This window comes from Telopea speciosissima, chromosome 6 (assembly GCF_018873765.1).
Source record: "Telopea speciosissima isolate NSW1024214 ecotype Mountain lineage chromosome 6, Tspe_v1, whole genome shotgun sequence".
In the NCBI taxonomy this organism is placed as follows: domain Eukaryota; kingdom Viridiplantae; phylum Streptophyta; class Magnoliopsida; order Proteales; family Proteaceae; genus Telopea; species Telopea speciosissima.
This window is the reverse complement of record NC_057921.1, coordinates 7,546,308-7,566,510: the sequence shown is the minus strand read 5'-3', so window position 1 is coordinate 7,566,510 and position 20,203 is coordinate 7,546,308. Positions and strand designations below refer to the sequence as shown.

The following is a 20,203-nucleotide window of genomic DNA, read 5'->3' as shown; positions in this document are numbered from 1 at the left end:
TCGTCTGTGGATACCCTCCCCCCATTGCCTTCTCCTAGGGCCATTGTTAGTGATGAGGAGGCGGGGGGCCTTTGGTGGCTCTAGTCCCGATGGGCGTCCTGGTGATTCTGGGGTGGCGCCCCCGGCTGTAGACCCCACTAGTAGGATGGGGCGGTTCCTTAGTATCTTAACTGCCTCGGACTTGGTATCCCTACACCGGCAGTACCATATACCTTCTGAGGTTGTCCTCCGCGCCCCTAGGGCCAATGAGCGTGCCTTTTCCCACAGGGCGGATGAGGTTTGTCTTTATAAGGTCTTCTTCACTTATGGCCTTCGCTTCCCTATTCCTCGCTTCGTGGAGTTGGTCTTGGACCATTGGCACCTTACCCCCGGGCAGATATTGCCCAAAACCTGGAGGGTCATCTTGGGCTTTTATGTGTTTTTCGCCCGAATGGGGCATGCCGCCATCGTTTCCCTGTTATACTAATTTATTTGTTAAGCATAAGAAAGATGATTTAATTATTGTTCAAATTTATGTTGATATTATTTTTGGTTAAACTAATGAATCACTTTGCCATGAATTTAGTAAATCCATGACTAGTGAGTTTGAAATGAGTCTAATGGAAGAATTAAACTTCTTTCTAGGACTTTAAATAAAACAAACTCCTAATGGGATTTTCATCAGTCAAACTAAATACCTTAAAGAACTTTTGAAGAAGTTTGACATCATTGGACAGAAATCCTCTAGTACTCTAATGAGTACATCTGTAACCTTGTCCAAAGATGAAGATGGAACTCCTGTTGACCCTACTAAATATAGAGGCATGATAGGTAGTTTACTCTACTTAACGGCTATAGTAGACTGGACATACTGTTTAATATCTGTGCTTGTGCTAGGTTTCAAGCCCAACCTATACAATCCCATTTGAATACTGCAAAGAGATTCTTTAAGTACTTAAAAGGAACTCCAAGCATTGGCATCTAATACCCTATGGACAATGACTTTGACCTAATAAATTTCTCCGACGCCGACTTTGCCGGGTGCATAGTTGTCATGGCGTCGCCATGGCGACGCCATGGAGTCCTGGCGCTGGAGAGGGCTGCATGGCGACCTACGCCATGGCGACCCTCTTTGATTTCTTCTTCCTGACTCTCTTTCCCTCTTCGATTTCTTCTTCCTGTCTTCGATTTCTTCTTCCCTCTTCGATTTCTTCTTTCCCTCTTCAATTTCTTTCGATTTCTTCTTCGATTTCTTCTTCGATTTCTTCTTCCTGTCTTCTTTCCCTCTTCGATTTCTTCTTCCTGTCTTCTTTCCCTCTTCGATTTCTTTCGATTTCTTCTTTCCCTCTTCGATTTCTTCTTCGATTTCTGAATTTTCTTCTTAAAACTTGAGAAACAATAGAGAAAAAATAAAACATGGCTTGAGTATACATCTATTAACACATTAAAAATAGAGAAAATAAAAAATAAAACATGGTCGACATGCTCGCCATGGCAACGCCATGGCGGGCGACATGTCGATATATCGACGTGACACCCCTCCACCGACTTGGATCGCCGTGACGCCGTGACAACTATGGCCGGGTGTCATGTTGATCGAAAAAGTACAAGTGGAACCTGTCACTTCCTAGGATCATGTTTGGTTTCGTGGTTTAGTAAGAAGCAAAATTCTGTTGCTCTATCTACCACCGATGCCGAATACATCGCAGCCGGACGGTGTTGTGCAGGTGCTATGGATGAGGCAAACTCTCCAAGATTATGGAGTTAAGTTTGACACTTCCTCTATCCAGTGTGATAACACAAGTGCGATAAACCTTAGCAAGAACCCGATTTTACACTCAAGAGCTAAACACATTGATATTCGTCATCACTTCTTACGTGATACAGCTCAAAGAGGTGAAATCCGACTTGACTTTATTGAGACCGAGAAGCAACTCGCGGATATCTTCACAAAACCCTTAAGTGAAGAAAAGTTCTGCTCACTTAGAAGAGACTTAAGCTTATGTGACCCTTTTGAGTAAGTGGATATGCTGTAAAAATTGGTTTTTTTTCCTGCTGTTTCTGCTGAAACAGTATACCGGATTACCAAACGGTATACCAGTTCAGCAAATATAGCTGTTAATTAACCGTTGGACTAGAAACGGTATACCGGATTGGTCTTTTTGACCGTTTTCTAGTTGTTTGAACACTTAATTAAGCCTATATAAACCCCTCTTTTTGTCATTTTCTTAATCACTATTCACTCTACTCTCACTCTAAACTCAATATATACTTGCAAAGCTATATCTCTCTCTCTCAACTCTCTCCTTCACCATGAGTCGAAGAGGCAAGGAGACTATGGCAGAAAGACAACAACCTCCTAAAAGAGGAAGAACGGGAGGAAGATCGGTTTCCATTAGAGGTGGCTCCTCAAGGCAACCTTATTCGGAAGGTGAAGACCAACTCTTTCAATCACCCGAGTGTCGTGAAAATTGGCCTTTTTTCCTTGCCCGGAAGATTGAAGAAGGATGTGAAGTTGATACCTTCTCATTCAATAGCATTCGACTTGAAGAAAGATTTAAGGACATTGGATGGGAACCTCTTCTTGATATGTCGGAATCATGTTATCCAAACTTGGTAAAGTACTTCTATGCTAATCTTTATTTTAGCGGTTCGGAATGAGGATTGACACTTCGCTCTTATGTGAAAAGTGTTCACATAGAGCTCTCTGTTGACGACCTTCTTCAACTCCTTCAAATTTCAAGTGATGGACCTTGTATCTTTTGGACCCCAAAGAACCCCAACTTTGGAGATCTTATCAACCATGAAGAAGTCTATTCCTCCATCCTCCAGCAATTTGATCCAAATGCGACAACCGTTGTCACCGGAAGACTCAAGCTTATCCCTCATATTATCTCATACATCATCCAACACAATTTCATCCCTAGGGGAGGAGATAGAAGTAAGTGTCTAACACCCCAAGCCTATCTCACCTTTTGTGTCTACACAAACACCCCTACTTGCCTTCTATACTTCATCATGAGGTACATGGAATCGTGTGCTCATCCTCGCAAGCACACTAATTCCCCTATGGCCATCTTCTCACTCGCTTTTTTCAGGCTTTTGATATTGACCTTGATCGTGAGGAGGCATCTACCTTGTCTTTTCAACATATCACCCGAAATAGCTTCCACACCATTGACATCCCTCCTCCTTCCGATGTCTTTGTCGAAGCCGAAGAGAACTTGAATGATGATGTGCCCCCTCCTCGTCAAGCACAAGAAGGGATACCGGCAAATCTACAAGAATGGGTTTCTAGCATTGATGAATACATGGACGAAGCCAACACTCGGATCATGGAACTTGAATTCGGACAACAAAGAATTCAAGAAGATGTGACCTCACTTCGCCAAGAAGTGAAGTCCGGCTTTGACTCCATTAATTCTCGCCAAGATGGGATTCTGAATGCAATCCACAATCTATCTTTCAATCTTGGTCATCTCACTTTTGACACACCAGGAGCTACACCACAGGGCTTTACTCCTCAAGGGTTTCGACTACCTTTTTGAGCACCCTTAATGTAGCTTTAATAGGAGATGGATCCTATTAGAGGCCAAGCAACAGGATCTAAATAAGGCTGCTGGTTTGGCTAGGCAGTTTGGGGCTGTTTAGGGCACATTTAGGGTTAGGGTGTTGGGTTTTAGAAATTAGGAAAACTACTAAAACTAGGATTTCAAGTGGGCTGTGAGGGCTGGGCTTCGGATCGAGTGTACTAAATAGGATAGGGAGGGGAGTGTTCGATCCAAGTATGAGAGGTTTTTGATGGTTGGAAGTACTGATTCTGGAATTTTAGGGTTGTTAGGATGTAATGGAGTTGGGGGATTTTAAGGTTTGAGAGACAAATAAGGCAGCAGCTTGGGGTCGAGAATAGGTAGTGGTACGAGGAAGTTGTGATTAGAATTTGGTAAGATTCTGGTAAGGGGTTGTTGTTTGGTAGGGCTTAGATGGTCTAGGGTTTTAAAAATTCAAACAGAAAATAAGAGGGATCGAATGGGGGGAAGAAGAATGGATGAAACAGAAAATTAAACTTCAAACGTACCACAGGAATCCACCGGCAGCAGCTTGATAATTGAAGGAACCTCCCGATCATCTCGATGCAAGGAGTAGCAGAATCCACCCACCCTATCCACCTTGAAATCCACAAGGATACGCTCACAAAGGAGCAGAACAGAGCAAGCGAGAATCGGCCAGCAGAAAAAGAGTCTTTTTAATTCAAAATTCAGTGTGGGGAACCTCCCACGATTTGTTTGTTTATAATATGGCTTTATGCCAAGTCCTAATACAAATTAAAGTCTTCTCCTTCACAAAATCGTGGAAGGGAGATATTTAAATCTAACTTAACTAATTTAAAACAGTAAATTGACTAAGATACCCCTACTACCTTAAATTAAAAGAATCTAACTTCAAACAACTAATTTAAAAGAAGATTCCATACTAGCCAATAGGATTTAAGGACCTATTAACCAATATGAACACTTCACTTAAATTAGACCAATTGAACCAATTGGGTGCAACCAATTCTAAACCAGTTCAATCTAAAAACAGGAAAATAAACTAAGTATGAAAAATAATAATCCTAATCTATGGCTCCCTAATCAAGCCCTAAGTTCAGGGCTTCTTCTTCTTCTTCTTCTTCTTCCTACTTGGAGCTGCACCAACTCTCTCTGTCTTGAAAGCATTCATCTCCGATGAATGGCTAGAGATCACAGAATGGTCTTCCAAATCAGGATCAAGTTGCTTGAGTTCATCTTCAGCGGATGGTTCAAGCTTGTATGCGGAGCAGCTCTTTGATGGATGAAGAAGGCTGGAATTCTAGTTGGGCAGCAGCCTCTTGAAGGATCACATGAACACCTCTAGGATCAGTACCTTCGTCTTCAAGATAAGCAGCCACATCGTCATCATCAGGAGGAAGTGCATGGAAATGATCTTTGCCCTGGCCTTCACTTTCACCTTGAACTCCTTCCTTTTCAGCCACGTTGACAGACTTCTTCTTGTGTGGGCAGTCCCTAGCAATATGCCCCTTATCTTGACAGTAATAACAAGTGAAAGGGTCATTTCGGCCCATAGGAGCTTTGCCCTTATCATCCACACGTGGGGGAACAACAGGGAGAGAGGTGCTGCCTATAGAGGAACTTTGTTTTGAGGTGCTAGTGTTGATGTAGACCGGCTTGGAAGTAGAACCTGGCTGTTTACTTGAAGCTAATAGCTCCTCTGCTTTCAAGGCCTTCTCAAAACAGTCCTTGATGTCCAGATGTCAACAACTCCAATAGCTTTAATAATGTCTGATCTCAATCCCAGCCGAAATCGAGACAACATCTAAGTATTACTTTCTCTGGTGTTAGTACGAGAAGAAAGAGCATCGAACTGCTACATGTACTCAGCTACAATCATAGTTCCTTGCCGTAGGGAGTTGAGTTGATCTTGCATCTGAGCTCTGTAATGTCTGGGCAAATATTTCTCCTTCAAGTCATACTTCATGTCCTCCCAGTTAGTAGGTGCATTACCTTCGCGTTCCATGTATCTCTCAGTCTTTTGCCACCATTCTCAGGCAGGGCAAATCAATTTGGTACGTGCCAATCTCATCTTTCGATCTTCAAGCAAGTCATACCAGTCAAAATAATCATCCAGGGCAGCAAGCCAGTCATAGAACACCTGTGGATCACCATGCCCATTATACTCCTTTAGCTCGAGTTTGACCTTCTGCGTATCATACCTCTTATTAGTAGCTTCATCTCCAGTGAAGTAGGATCTCATGTATTCCTCGAAATTAGGTCTTCGAGGGTCTTCTCTAGTTCTGTCCCTATCCTCTCTGTAGTCATGTCTAGAATGATCTCTGTGATGTCGGTTCCTTCCCGGAGTCCCATGAACTTCAAAGTGAATTTGAAACCTGTCCTCCTCTACATATAGAGGGTTGTTGACAAGAGGTACAGCCTGCCTTTCTTCCAATCATGTCACTTTGTCATTAAGTTTCTGCAGCATATCCATGATTACTGTCATAGGATCAGGTTGGGGGGCAAATTGGTGTCTGGGGTTGGATTGCCATGGTCGGCCATGGCTCTGATACCAAGTTAATGTAGCTCTAAATAAGAGATGGATCCTATTAGAGGCCAAGCAACAGGATCTAAATAAGACTGCTGGTTTGGCTAGGCAGTTTGGGGCTGTTTAGGGCAAATTTAGGGTTAGGGTTTTGGGTTTTAGAAATTAGGAAAACTACTAAAACTAGGGTTTCAAGTGGGCTGGGTTTGGGATCGAGTGTACTAAACAGGGAGGGGAGTGTTCGATCCAAGTATGAGAGGTTTTTGATGGTTGGAAGTATTGATTCTGGAATTTTAGGGTTTTTGGGATTTAATGGAGTCGGGGGATTTTAAGGTTTGAGAGACAAAAAAGGCAGCAGCTTGGGGTCGAGTATAGGTAGTGGTATGAGGAAGTTGTGATCAGAATTTGGTAAGATTCTGGTAAGGGGTTGTTGCTGGATAGGGCTTAGATGGTCTAGGGTTTTAAAAATTCAAACAAAAAATAAGAGGGATCGAATGGGGGGGAAGAAGAATGGATGAAGTAGAAAATTAAACTTCAAACTTACCACAGGAATCCACCGGCAGCAGCTTGATAATTGAAGGAACCTCCTAATTGTCTCGATGCAAGGAGTCGCAGGAATCCACCCACCCTATCCACCTTGAAATCCACAACGATACGCTCACAAAGGAGCAGGAACAGCAGCAACAACAATCGGCCAGCAGCAAAAGAGTCTTTTTTAATTCAAAATTCAGTGTGGGGGAGCCTCCCACGATTTGTTTATTTATAATATGGCTTTATGCCAAGTCCTAATACAAATTAAAGTCTTCTCCTTCACAAAATCGTGGAAGGGAGATATTTAAATCTAACTTAACTAATTTAAAACAGTAAATTGACTAAGATACCCCTACTAACTTAAATTAAAAGAATCTAACTTAAAACAACTAATTTAAAAGAAGATTCCATACTAGCCAATAGGATTTAAGGACCTATTAACCAATAGGAATGGGTCGAGTGTAGGGGGTGTTAAGGAGAGGCTGTGGTTTGAATTTGAAGTAATTCTTTGTGAGTGTATCCTTGTGGATTTCAAGGTGGATAGGGTGGGTGGATTCCTGCGACTCCTTACATCGAGACGATCGGGAGGTTCCTTCAATTATCAAGCTACTGCCGGTGGATTCTTGTGGTAAGTTTGAAGTTTAATTTTCTGTTTCATCCATTCTTCTTCCCCCCCATTCGATCCCTCTTATTTTCTGTTTGAATTTTTAAAACACTAGACCATCTAAGCCCTATCCAGCAACAACCCCTTACCAGAATCTTACCAAATTCTGATCACAACTTCCTCATACCACTACCTATACTCGACCCCAAGCTGCTGCCTTATTTGTCTCTCAAACCTTAAAATCCCCCAACTCCATTAAATCCCAAAAACCCTAAAATTCCAGAATCAGTACTTCCAACCATAAAAAACCTCTCATACTTGGATCGAACACTCCCCTCCTTGTTTTGTACACTCGATCCCAAGCCCAACCCTCACAGCCCACTTGAAACCCTAGTTTTAGTAGTTTTCCTAATTTCTAAAACACAAAACCCTAACCCTAAATCTACAGAATTATAAAACCTAACCAAATCCCTTTTTTTTATATCAAAATAATCCCCTAGACCTGCTGATCATTACCACGTATCACATTCATCCCTAACCCTAGCCTAAACCCTAAATTTGCCCTAAACAGCCCCAAACTGCCCAGCCAAACCAGCAACCTTATTTGGATCCTATTGCTTGACCTCTAATAGGATCCATCTCCTATTTAGAGCTACAATAACTTGGTATCAAAGCCATGGCCGACCATGGCAATCCAACCCCAGACACCAATCTGCCCCCTCAACCTGACCCCATGACAGTAATCATGGATATGCTGCAGAAACTTAATGACAAAGTGACACAATTGAAAGAAAGGCAGGCAACCCTTTTCCGGTGAATCAAGCTCCATCCCTCCTATTCCACCATCTGACCCAAATCCTTGATTTCTCTCTACCCACTTTTTGACAATGACAAAGGGGGAGAAATATATGGCAATGGATATGGAATAAAATGATTGTAATGGAATGTTTTAAATTGAAATGTATTGAAATGTTTTAATTTGCTCATTTCAAGTTTTATGAATATTTGTGCAACTTTCCTTGATATCAATGAAATGTGCAATTTTTTTGAATTTCTATTCATTGCTTCATTATTACTTTTATTGGATTATTTGTCATCATAAAAAAGGGGGCGATTGTTGAGGAAAATACCTCATACACTCCAAGTCATTCATCATGATGACATAGAGGTTTTGATGATAACAAATAAAACCACTTTTGGACCAACTCTTGTTTAAGTTGTTTAAATAAGAGCGTAGCACCAAGTGAGGGGGAGCAAGCACTCAATTCAAGTGACTAATGCTCAAAGTTAATCTCAAAGACATGAAATGAAGAAATGAAGTCTTGAAAACAAAGACCAAGTCAAAATAGAAGCGTCTACTTTGAAGACTATCAAGTTTCAGTCTTGAAGACTTTGTACTATTTTGTAAAATTGTTTATTTAAACTCACAATTAATGTAATGCACACACACACGCATACATTCATATAGAATGACTTTAGGAGGTTAGAACAACCCCAATTCATGTGACCAATTTAATTTGGAAACCCCCGAGGTAGCCCATTAAAGGATTTAGCTCATTTTAGCAGAAAATAGCTAATCCAGCGTACCGGATCCTTAAATGGCATACCAGATCATTATGGATCTCAGGAAATAACCTACAGTAGCTTTCCAGCGCACGTTGGATAGTGATCCAGCATACCGGATCACAGCTGGCTATGTTTTACCCTGAACCGTCATACCGGATTATGATCCAGCATACCGGATCAGATATGACTGTTGGAATTTGACCGTTATACCTTAAATCATATAAGGAAATTTGGTGAACTGGCATACCGGATTAGGAATTGGTATACCGGATTATTACTGTCTAATCTAATCTAATCTTAAGACAGTTTCTATAATTATTAGAGCTACCTAGCCTATAAATAGACTATTGTTTAAGGCGCTAATCACTACTACTAATCACAATTAAGAGCCTTCATTATAAGATTCATTGCAATAGCATCAAGTGAGTCATTCATTGATTGTAAGCATCAATTCATCACAAAGCTCACACACTCAAGCTCCTCTACCTCACTTAGCTTCAAGCTCCAAGGGTGGAAGGTAGCTTATACACTTACTAACGTTGAGGTAATCCTTTTCCTAGTAAATTTTCATTATGTGTTAATTGAGTCCTCTTGCTCGGAATCAAGATTGGTTGAGTCCTCTTGCTCGAAATCAAGAGTAGTTATTAATGTTGAGTTCTCTTGCTCTTAATCAAGATTTGTACGCGTTCTCTTGCTCATTCTCAAGATTCTTTTTAGTGGAATTCTCTTTAAGGTGAGAGGAGTGGACGTAGGCAAGTTTTGGCCGAACCACTATAAATCCTTGTGTTATCTTTACATTTTAGTTGTTTTTCATTGATAACATTTTTATTTCCGCAATATTTTTTATATTCCACTACCTTCACCTATTCACCCCCCCTCTAGGTGAATTCACACCCAGGGTGCATGTTCCTTTTGCTAGTTGACAAGTACGGCATTATTTAATCACATGCTCAACATCCTTGAGAAGGTGAGGCCAATAGTAGCGATCAGCTACTTGTAGGCATAGTCCTAAAACTCGCTGAGATCTCGCCCTCGACAAGATCTCAAAAAACTCGAGAATCTAGAGCTTCTCAAGATGAGTTAACATATGAGACACAAAATATGCATAAACTCAAATATCTCGACCAAAATTTCGACGAGATTTGGGTACTTTGTTCTGTCTCGCCGAAATTTCGAAAAACTACTATATTCTACATTATAAAAAAGCACCAACCCGAGAGCACACTTTGAAATTTCGAAGTAACTCGACAGAGAAGGGGGGAAACCTTGTTTCTTGACTTTTTGGCCAGGTCATCACTTAATACAATCAGGATACACTACTGGGGGTTGCCACATCCTACAAAGAGATCGATTGTATTGTTGGGAGTTGGGACATGGAAGACTGGTGAAGTAGGGTGTCCATAACTAATGCATTGTTCATTGTTGGGTGCCTATGTAATATGCATTGTGAACACTTCACATGGAGGAGTTTATGGTAGAAACTTTAAGTCTTTAACTATATTTTAAATACTTATTCAATATTATGTGTCTTCATTCATTATTGCATAATTTACTGGTTTTACTTTCCAATTATGTCTCATAGTACTCAAACACTGTGTAGAATAGGCAATATTACATTATGGGTTCGACGTTTACTGCCAACCAAAGGTGTGAATCTAAAACACCAAATTGGGTGTTTTTTTTACCATTTGAAGATTCAAATATGTTTATTAAGACTAAAACAAGCTTCCCTTAAAGTTTTGGAGCCAACTAAATCCATTTGTCCACCAGAACATCATACCGAAACCATAAAAAAAAAAAAATGCACAAACTCGCCGAGATCTCGAGATCTCGGTTATCTTGACCTGGTCGAGACACCGAGTTGAGACGAGTTTTTGAACTATGCTTGTAGGAGAGTCTTATCATACCCAAAATGTCCACCTAATTCTCCTCCATGTAATTCCCGAATAAGGTGTTGCCTTAGGGAAGATGCCAGAATACATAAACGAGTGCCCATAAACAAATAGCCATCATACAACGAGTATTTGGGATCATTCCCACCTTGCTGTAAATTTTTATAGACTTCGGAAAAGTCCTTATCTATGGGATACTTGGTCTTAATATGGTCAATATTCATGGCATGGGCTGAAAAGATATTAAGCACCAATACTTTTCGGCTGAGTGCTTCAGCCACAACGTTCTCCTTGTCTGCCTTGTATTTGAGAGCAAAGACAAAATCTTGCAAATAGGCTGCCCAGTTAGCATGTTTTTGACTTACCGACTTTTGTGAATGCAAATGTTTGAGGGCTTCATGGTCGGTAAATAAGATGAATTCTTTGCCAATCAAATAATGGTACCAATGCTTCAAGACTTGGACTACATCATATAACTCCAAGTCATAAGTGGAATAACATCGTTTGGCATCGTTTAGCTTCTCACTATAGAATGCAATTGGGTGTCCAACCTACGTAAGTACGCCACCAATACCGATATGTGAAGCATCAGTAGATACTTCCAAAATAATGTCAAAATTGGGGAGTCATAGGACAGGCGCCTTTGTCATACACTTCTTGATTTGAGTAAGGGCTTTAGTTGCAGCAGGTGTCCACTCAAATTTTCCTTTGCCTTTGAGATATTCTGTGATAGGAGCCATAATGTTGTTGAATCCTTTGATGAATCATCGATAAAAAGAGGCCAAGCCATGGAAACTTTGAACTTCAGTGATAGTCTTTGGAATTGGCCAATCAACTATGCTTTGAACCTTCTCCGGATCAGCTTCGACGCCTTTAAAAGAACCTTGGGCAGCATGAAAGAACACTTCTTCAAGTTGATATATAGCTTCTCCAAACGGAGAACTCGCATCACATGGTGCGAATGCTCCAAGTGATCAGTTGTGTCCTTGCTATAAATCAAGATGTCGTCAAAATACATAACCAAAAATTTACCAATGAATGGGCGTAATACTTGAGTCATCATCCTCATAAAAGTACTAAGGTCATTGGTAAGTCCGAAAGGCATGACTTTCCATTCATAGAGTCCATCTTTAGTTTTGAAAGTTATTTTCCATTCATCTCCAGCTCGGATGTGGATTTAGTGATACCTGCTCTTTAAATCTTTCAAAAAAATATTGAAGTTGGAAAGCATGTCCAACATGTCATCGAGCCGAGGGATTGGAAATCTGTACTTTACGGTGATCTTGTTGATAGCTCGGCTGTCGATACACATCCCCCACAAACCATCTTTCTTTGGGGTGAGAAGGGCTGGTACAGCACAAGGACTCAGGCTTTCTCCAAGAAAGCCTTTCTTTAACAAATCTTCAACTTGTCTTTTCAACTACCATGTTCCGTCGGACTCAAACGATACGCGGGCAGATTTGGTAAGATAGACACCGGCACAAGGTCGATAGCTTTCTAAATGTCCCTCATTTGGGGCAACTCATCTGGAAGTTCTTCTGGTACAAGATCTGCAAAGTTATTCAACAAAGCCTAGATAGGCTTGGGATAAGTGGTTGTGGGGTGGGGTAATTACTTTTGTGACCAAGGCCAAAACAAGGCTAGTCTCAGTACATGCCTTTACAAATTCCCGGTGTGATACAGCTAAAAGCTTAACACCATCGGAGTTACCTTTCTCTAGCTTCTTCTCGGACTATTGGACTGGTGTTTTGCTGGCCAGTTTGCTTTGTTGCTTCAGATTTTGCAGGTTCATAGGATTGAAGATGATTTTCTTTCCTTTGAAAATGAAAAAACAAAGGTTTTTCTTGTCGCCAAGTGCTACATCATTGTCATAAATCCAGGGCCTACCAAATAGGACATCGGTCATATGCATAGGGATGACATCACACCAGATTTCTTCTTCATAGGAAACCAACTTAAGAGGAACCGAACACCTTTGTTTAACCATTATAGTGTTCCCATTGAGGAGGAATACCCTATATAGTTGTGGATGCTTCTTAGCTTGGAGATTGACTTTTGCAATAAAACTTTGTGATACAACGTTAACACAGCTACCAATGTCCACAATAACCTGTGCTACTTTGGGTGCAAAGGCTATTATATTGTAAAATATAGACTGCCTTCGCCAGTCCTCACCTTGGGTTTCAACCACTAGAATACGATGTACAACATATACTTCATGAGATTCCAATTCCTCTTCTTGGATTTCAAACCTGTTCATCTTCATCATCTAGGGGTAAACCATCATTAATTTCAACATCATCATCATCAAGTTCAGGTTCGGCCACAACAAGATTAGCACATCATTCTTTTTGTGGACAATTTAGCAAAATGGCCAAGCTGATTCCAATGATAACAAATTTGGATTTTTCCACTCTCTTGCATAAGGGACTTTCCTTTGTCAACAGTTCTAGGGACAGTACTTGATTGAAGAGGGGGCTTATTGTTGGGCGGCCGATTGAAAGTAGCCCTCCTAGTATCTCTAGTGAAAGTGCTAAAAGACCCCGATGGTAATTTTAACAAATCTTCAGCTTCTAAGGCCTTTTGATAACAGTCTTTTATATCATAGAGACTAGTGGTTCCCATTGCTTTACGAACCTCAAGTTTCAAGCCAAACTTGAATTTGGACATGAGTTGAGCATCACTGGCTTCAATACCAGTTCGAGAAAGTAAAGAAATAAATTGTTCCGTGTATTCAGCCACGGATAAGGTTCCTTGACGGATGGTATTAAACTGATCATGGAGTCGGTCAATAAAGGAAGGGGGAAGATAGTTATCCTTCAAGTCATATTTCATTTCTTCCCAAGATGTGATGGGAGTGCCTTTGGCAGCCATCCTATTTTCATGCATTTTCCACCATTGTCGAGCAGGTTCATTTAACATGGTCTTGATGAGTTTGATTTTCCTTAATTCGGGCATTTCATACCATTCAAAATAATCATCTACAGCATTCAGCCAGTCAAGAAATACCTAGGGATCGAGCTTTCTATTGTACTATTTCACCTCCATCTTGAATTTATGAGTATCATCTTGCCTTTGGGGAGGTTGACCAACATTTTGATCAAAATATGATCGCATGTAATCTTCAAAAGTTGGTGGATGATGTGGTGGTGGTGGAGCATAGGTGTTGGGCCTCAAAGGAACTTTGCTGGCAGCATAAGAGCCGGCTGGTGGATGATGCTCACTTCCAGCCTCCATATTGTTGATTGGAGAATGAAAAGTAGAGGGTTGTCGCAGGTCTATGGCTAATATTTGAGCTGACATGGCTTGCATGGAGTCAAGCACTTGTTTTATGGTAACCGAAAATTCTTCAAGGGATCGTGAGTTGCTTTCCTCACTAGACATAGCTTTGATACCAATTTGGTGTAGACAAAGATGACTGCTGCCACGATCAATTCTAGTTTAATGGAAGATAAAGAAAGGGACCATGGATGGAGGGATTCAAGGAGAGAAAAGGTTGCAAATGAAGGAGGATGAAGGGAAAGATTGTTATGTAGGGTGGCTGACTTACTTGCTGATTTCGGCTGGGGTAGTTGATGAGTTGAACTTGATGATGTAGAGAAAATAAAATAACTGTAGCCAACTAGAGTCCCACTAGTGTCTCACCTTAGGAGTCTTACCTTGGCCACTCGATAACTCACAAGCACTCTCAAAGAGAAGAAGACCTAGTCTCTTTTTTTTCAAAATCTGGAATAGCTATAGCAGCCTCCACGAATTTTATTTATAGGGGAGGAAGAGCACAGGTTGTCTCTTGGATACATGCATTACAATAAACGAGCTGTTGGTCTTCCCAAGCTAAGTGGAGTTTCCGCAGCTAGAAATAATCCCCCATACATAAAAACTATCCCCAATAAACTTAAAAATTTGTTTCAATACCTAGGAACAACAAACAAGAAACTTAGAGACTGGTTCCAAGACTTAGGAACAACACACAAAAAAATAATAAATTGTTCTAGGGAGCTGAGAAGTCACGACTTTTGTTGACTTGTGGGGCCAGACTTGGCAGTCCCAAGAGTCCACGATTGGACTGGTTGGGCCCCAAAATAAAATCAGTTCCTACTAGACCCAAGTGGAAACTTGGGCTGGAACTTTGTCTTGGACTGGGCCTTGAGCTTGGGCTTGCTTGTGGGCTTGGACTGGGCCTTCAACCGAGAATACTTCTTGGCAAAATAATGATCAGGCCTTCTTGATGGTGGCTGGTTGCTGGGCCAGCTGGATGCCCTACATCATAAACCCTTTCGCAACAACCTGTGTCTACCTGTCGCTTTAACTCCCTCATGCTTTATAGGGCTAAGAGGGTAAGCCGGTAAATTTGGTAACACTGAACCAGGTACCAAGTCAATGCTATGTCGTATGTCGCACATGGGTGGCAATTCATCTGGCAGCTCTTCAGGCACCAAGTCTCAGAAGTCAGAGATCATGTTCAAATTGGCTTAGAAAGCTTAACCTCAAGAACCAGATTAATTGTGGGCCCATAGCGATCCCAAGCAGGGTTTTGCAAACCAAGATTGCATCATATTCCCTTGTTTTCATAAAAAGTTCGCCCTCCTAATTAGATGTGCTAGCTTCCAATAAATATGGCATCCTGGGACAGCCATTTGACGACCAATGCTGAATCTCATCTCCAATAAGTAAATGAATTCATTACAAGGATGCAAAAAATTGTCAGGGAATAGTCAATTCTGAAGAACAGCAAGAATTTCTGCTGTACTTCCTGATATTTAGAGCAGACTAGACATATTTTTGATATTGTGTAGGTTTAATATCATTTTGACGTTGTCTAGCATCCTAGCTCATGATTCTACTTGCTATTGTGCAGAATTGAGTCAATTGACCACCACTTTTTTTTATATTAGCTCGTAAGAAATTAAAGGAAACCATCATTACACTCATCAATTGAATAATCATACAGAATAACTGACAATAAGTATATTCACACTCCAGAAATAGAGAAAATCTCATTTAAACGTCGAGAAACTGCAAGTAACACTCTAGTTGGGAAAGGCCTGCAAAGAGCTACCTTATAAAATAGCAATTTAAAGGATTTAAAAGCTTAAGGAGAACCTGTATCCAAAGCTCTGTAGACACACTGTCACGAGATCCAACTGCACCACTGGAGACCACTGTTCCTGAAACTGGAGTAGAAGGGACCTTCCCACGCAGGGCAGGGATAGATGATGTAGCAGGAGCACCCCAATAGTCCATCCCAATATTTAAGTTTGTAGTTGGACCGGCTATGCCTCCAGGAGCAGCAGCTGCATGCATTGGCATGATCGCCATTGTCTGGTTTAACATTGTATTTGGTGCAGTACAAGATGCTCCATTCTGAGGACCACGCACAGCATTGCCATTCCGGGATGCTTCAGCTGTAAAGCATACATTACAATAGTTACATCATTTATATCATCTTTTTTTATTTTATTTTTGGCTTATAAATGGTGAGATCGAAGGAAAGCACACTTTATTTATAACCCTACCACCCAAGGAATCTTGGCCACTGCCTGCTTTATGTTGTGAATCCTGCACAAAAAAAAAATTGATTGTGAATATTGTGTAGCTTGGTGAGGAAGAAAGCAGCAACTGAAAAGGATGGGATATGAAAGGCAGGATCAACCATGGTTACTGTTGGAATATGTAATCTAGAATGCCATAGGGGTATTCTAGTCTTTTTGGGATAATTTTATTCTTCTTATATTATTAAGTTTATGTCGGCTATGTGGGTTTTAGTCCCACATCGCCTAGTTTAGTCACTTTGCAATTTCCCCTCTATTATAAATAGAGGGGCTTACCTATCAATTAAATAATTCAAGTATTTACAACTTTCATCTTCTCTTCTCTCTTTTCTTCTCTCTAAAGTTACTGGTTACAGGTCCTAGGTTTTCTACATGGTATCAGAGCTGTTGTAACCAGTGATTGATTCTCTTCTGGTTTGCAGTTTTGAGAGTCGTTTCAAAGTTCTCCAATTTATGGAGAAACCCTAGTTCATAGAAAGAAAAGAAGAACTAGGGTTTCCTGCCCATTTAATCTTTATCGATTTTTTTAAATCTTCCACGGTCGTTTGTTGGTCTTTACGGATTCACGCTGAAGATTTATTCAGTGGATATTTCTGGTATCGCTACTGCTATCGTTTCTGGTTTTCTGGAGTCGATTGGATTCCTGGTATGATGGCTTGATCTGGAGGTGTTTACAAATAGGATTTCAGCCTGGTTATCCCCTTGGTTTTCGCCGGATTTCCCTCCAGTTTTGAAAGTGGGTTGGTATAAACCCTCTTCTCTCATGCTATTTTTCTGCCATTGATCGAGTTTGGGGCAGAAGACGACACTGCAAGTGGTGTGGAATTATTTTTCTCCTTATGTGATTCAGCAGATTTGTGATATTATTGCCCTAGTTTGCTGCTGTGCAATCGAACTCTGGTTTCCTGCTGTGCAATTTCCGTCTGGTTGAAGAATCCTGCTGTTGATTTCTGATATTTGTGGAATCAAATTCTGCTTTGATTGCTGCTGTCGATTTGTTTCTGTTTCCCTGTTTTTGACTGCTAGTCTGCGAAGGAAGAAGACCAATCGCTGGTTTTGTGAGGAAACTGCTTCCCTTTTCTCGCAAAGGGGGTGCTGATTGCGTGAAGAGGAGATCCGATATTTCAGAATGGGTTTCCTTTTATGAGTTGGTATTGATTTGAACTACCAGAGCCTTCTGAAGTGATATTGGTACGATCGATTCCCAGGTTCTGCCTCTGGTTCAAGCTGAAGATGGGAGACCACTGCTATTCTTCGATTTTCAGGTTTTTTATTACGAATGGGTTTCTTTTTGAGTTGGTTTTCCTGCCATTTGTTTGCTTTGCTGGTTCCATGACTGTCAAGGAGAAGAAGACAGTCACGTTACCTTCTTGTCTCCTTATGTCCATATCTTTTTAAAGTTAGTTTTCCTCTTTAGCCCCTCACTTCTTAACTTAATCTCCTTATGTCCATATTTTACCATGCCTTCCAAGTATGTCCCCCATCTATAAATATTAATTCCCTCTATGTCCTTTGCTTTTATATATCACATGATCCATTACTTTTTTATTTACCAAGGGCCCCTTGCAAAATTCTGGTTATTTACGAACTGCCATTACTCTTTAATACATTCTCCTATTTGACTACCCAATTGACCCTTGAAAATTCTGGTTTATTACCAGTTTGCCCTTTGGCTCGGTTTATATTTAAAAAGTGAATTTTCACCAAATTACAGCCATGCCATCCTTTTTTTCAAACACCGTTCCCTTTCAATAATTCTAATTCCCTTCATATCCCATACCTTTGGCATATACCCATAACCACTTTGGACGATAATGGTATTCTCTAATTTGCCATTTCTTCCTTTTCCATTACCCTTAGCACCTCTTGGAAAATTCTGGAATATTATGTTTTTGCCCTATCTCTTACATCATCTCTGTTATGTCCACGTGTACTACACGTGAGGGGGGGATTCTGTACAATACACCTGGAACTTGAATTTTGGAGGAGGTGAAGACCTCACCCTATTCAGCTCTGCATCTGTTGAAGATTCATGGAGAGGGTTGAACCCAAGGTGGTTATACGAGTCTATAGGAGTCAGTGGTGGAGTAAAAAATGGTGGAGAAGGCATAGGAGTTAAAAATGGGGTCTCCACATTGGGGAGGATATCACTCAAGCTCCTACTTCTTGACCCTTTTCGGCTTTTTCCACTTCTGGATTTCCCATCATTGGACTCCAAATCTTCCTTGGTCTCTTCTTTAATGGTGAAGAGGAATCGTGGAGGTCCACAGAGATTCTGCAGCATCAAGAGTTCCGAATCCATGGTATCATCTTCAAAGGGTTTCAGTAACAAATCCTTATTTGACCTAGAACGAAGGTTAAGCTGATTCTCTGTTTCATGACCATGGGCTCCTGTAATTCTCACAGAGGTGCAGAGTTCCTGAGGATTCAAGGCTGTGGAACTCAACAACGGTGGTTTTTTCCCATTTTGTTCAAGTTGGGCATTAGTACCTTGTATGTGCCAACTTGAGGGAGAGTGTTAGCATTATTATGGAGTTCTTTTCTTATTTAGTTCAAACTGGATTTTTCTTCTTCTCTTATTTGTATAATCCAGCTTGAGGGGGAGTGTTGGAATATGTAATCCAGAATACCATGGGGGTATTCTGGTCTTTTTGGGGTAATTTTATTCTTCTTATATTATTAAGTTTATGTCGGCTATGTGGGTTTTAGTCCCACATAGCCTAGTTTAGTCACTTTGTAATTTCCCCTCTATTATAAATAGAGGGGCTTACCTATCAATTAAATAATTCAAGTATTTACAACTTTCATCTTCTCTTCTCTCTGTTCTTCTCTCTAAAGTTATTAGTTACAGGTCCTAGGTTTTCTATAGTTACATGGCACAAATGATGCACCAATGATGTGATCCAGAAAATTTGAATAATGGGATTCTCTTAGATGATCAATCACAAAAAATCATACAAAATTACATATAAGAGCTAACATTCATAACATCTCAAGATTTTTTCACCTCTTTTGTCTTCACTGAAAATTGAGACATAATACACTTTGCCTCTTCCCTCGATGCAATGGTTAAGTTGCGCTATTGCAACCATTAGGTTGCAGGTTCTAAACATGGAAACAGCCTCACCGCAAAATGGGGTAAGGCTGCATACATTTGCTCCTCCCAGACCCTGCAGTAGTGGGAGCCTCATGCACTGGAACACTCTTTTTTTAATACTTAGCCTCTTCCTTGGAACACATTTAACAGAATGTCCCATGGGTATTTTACTAACATTTTAGGGGGTGAAAAAGCAATTGAAAGATAACTCACAGGACCATGGTACATGAACTCGGCAAGATATCGCTGAGATCTCGCTAATAACTCGGCATTTCAAAATAGCGAGACGAGATGAAGATCGAAATCTCGGTCGAATTGAGATCTCGGGTCGAGATTTCGGTTCATCCGAGATTTCGACCCAAACCACCTTATTAAAATGACAGATCTCGACCAAGAGGCGAGATCTCGCCTCTAACTCGACCGAGAGCTGCAGAACTTGCTTGTGAGTTGTTAATTAGTCATTTTCACCTGGATTTCGACGTAGAACTTGCTTGATACATCATTCAGCTACAAAATTGCAAGATTTGTTCAAAATTTGTGATTTTTCATCTCAAGTTTGAAGAACTTTTGAAAGGTAAACCATTTTTTCCCCAAATCTATTTTTTTCAAAAAAATTTGTGCAAACCTTGGTAGATTCATGTCAATTTAACATATGTTACATAATTTTGGCCGATCTATCACTTGATGGAGTCTGGATTTTTTTATTAAATTATTTTCTACAAAAAAAAGTTGAAAAAAATAGGATCAATAGTGATTGTTTGGAAGTGATTTTCATGTATGTTAGACACCTTTGGATGCTCTACGGCCTCATGGAGTCATTTTTTTTCACCCATAAAAAAAATTATTTTATTTTTCAGAATTAATAAAAATATTATTAAAATTTGCAAAAAAATATCTTCTTTTTTTT

General features: G+C 40.5%; 1 protein-coding gene across 1 annotated transcript in view; it reads right to left on the bottom strand.

The window, feature by feature from the left end:
- The window catches only part of LOC122666193 (bZIP transcription factor 1-B-like), a 49,707-nt gene that overhangs the window by 16,933 nt on the left and 12,571 nt on the right, over window positions 1-20,203 (bottom strand). Inside the window, exons 8-9 of the mRNA XM_043862340.1 lie at window positions 16,164-16,206; window positions 15,751-16,052 (exon numbers count right to left, since the gene is read on the bottom strand). Of these exons, the coding sequence (XP_043718275.1) occupies window positions 15,751-16,052; window positions 16,164-16,206 (345 nt within the window). The remainder of the gene's footprint in view (window positions 1-15,750; window positions 16,053-16,163; window positions 16,207-20,203) is intronic.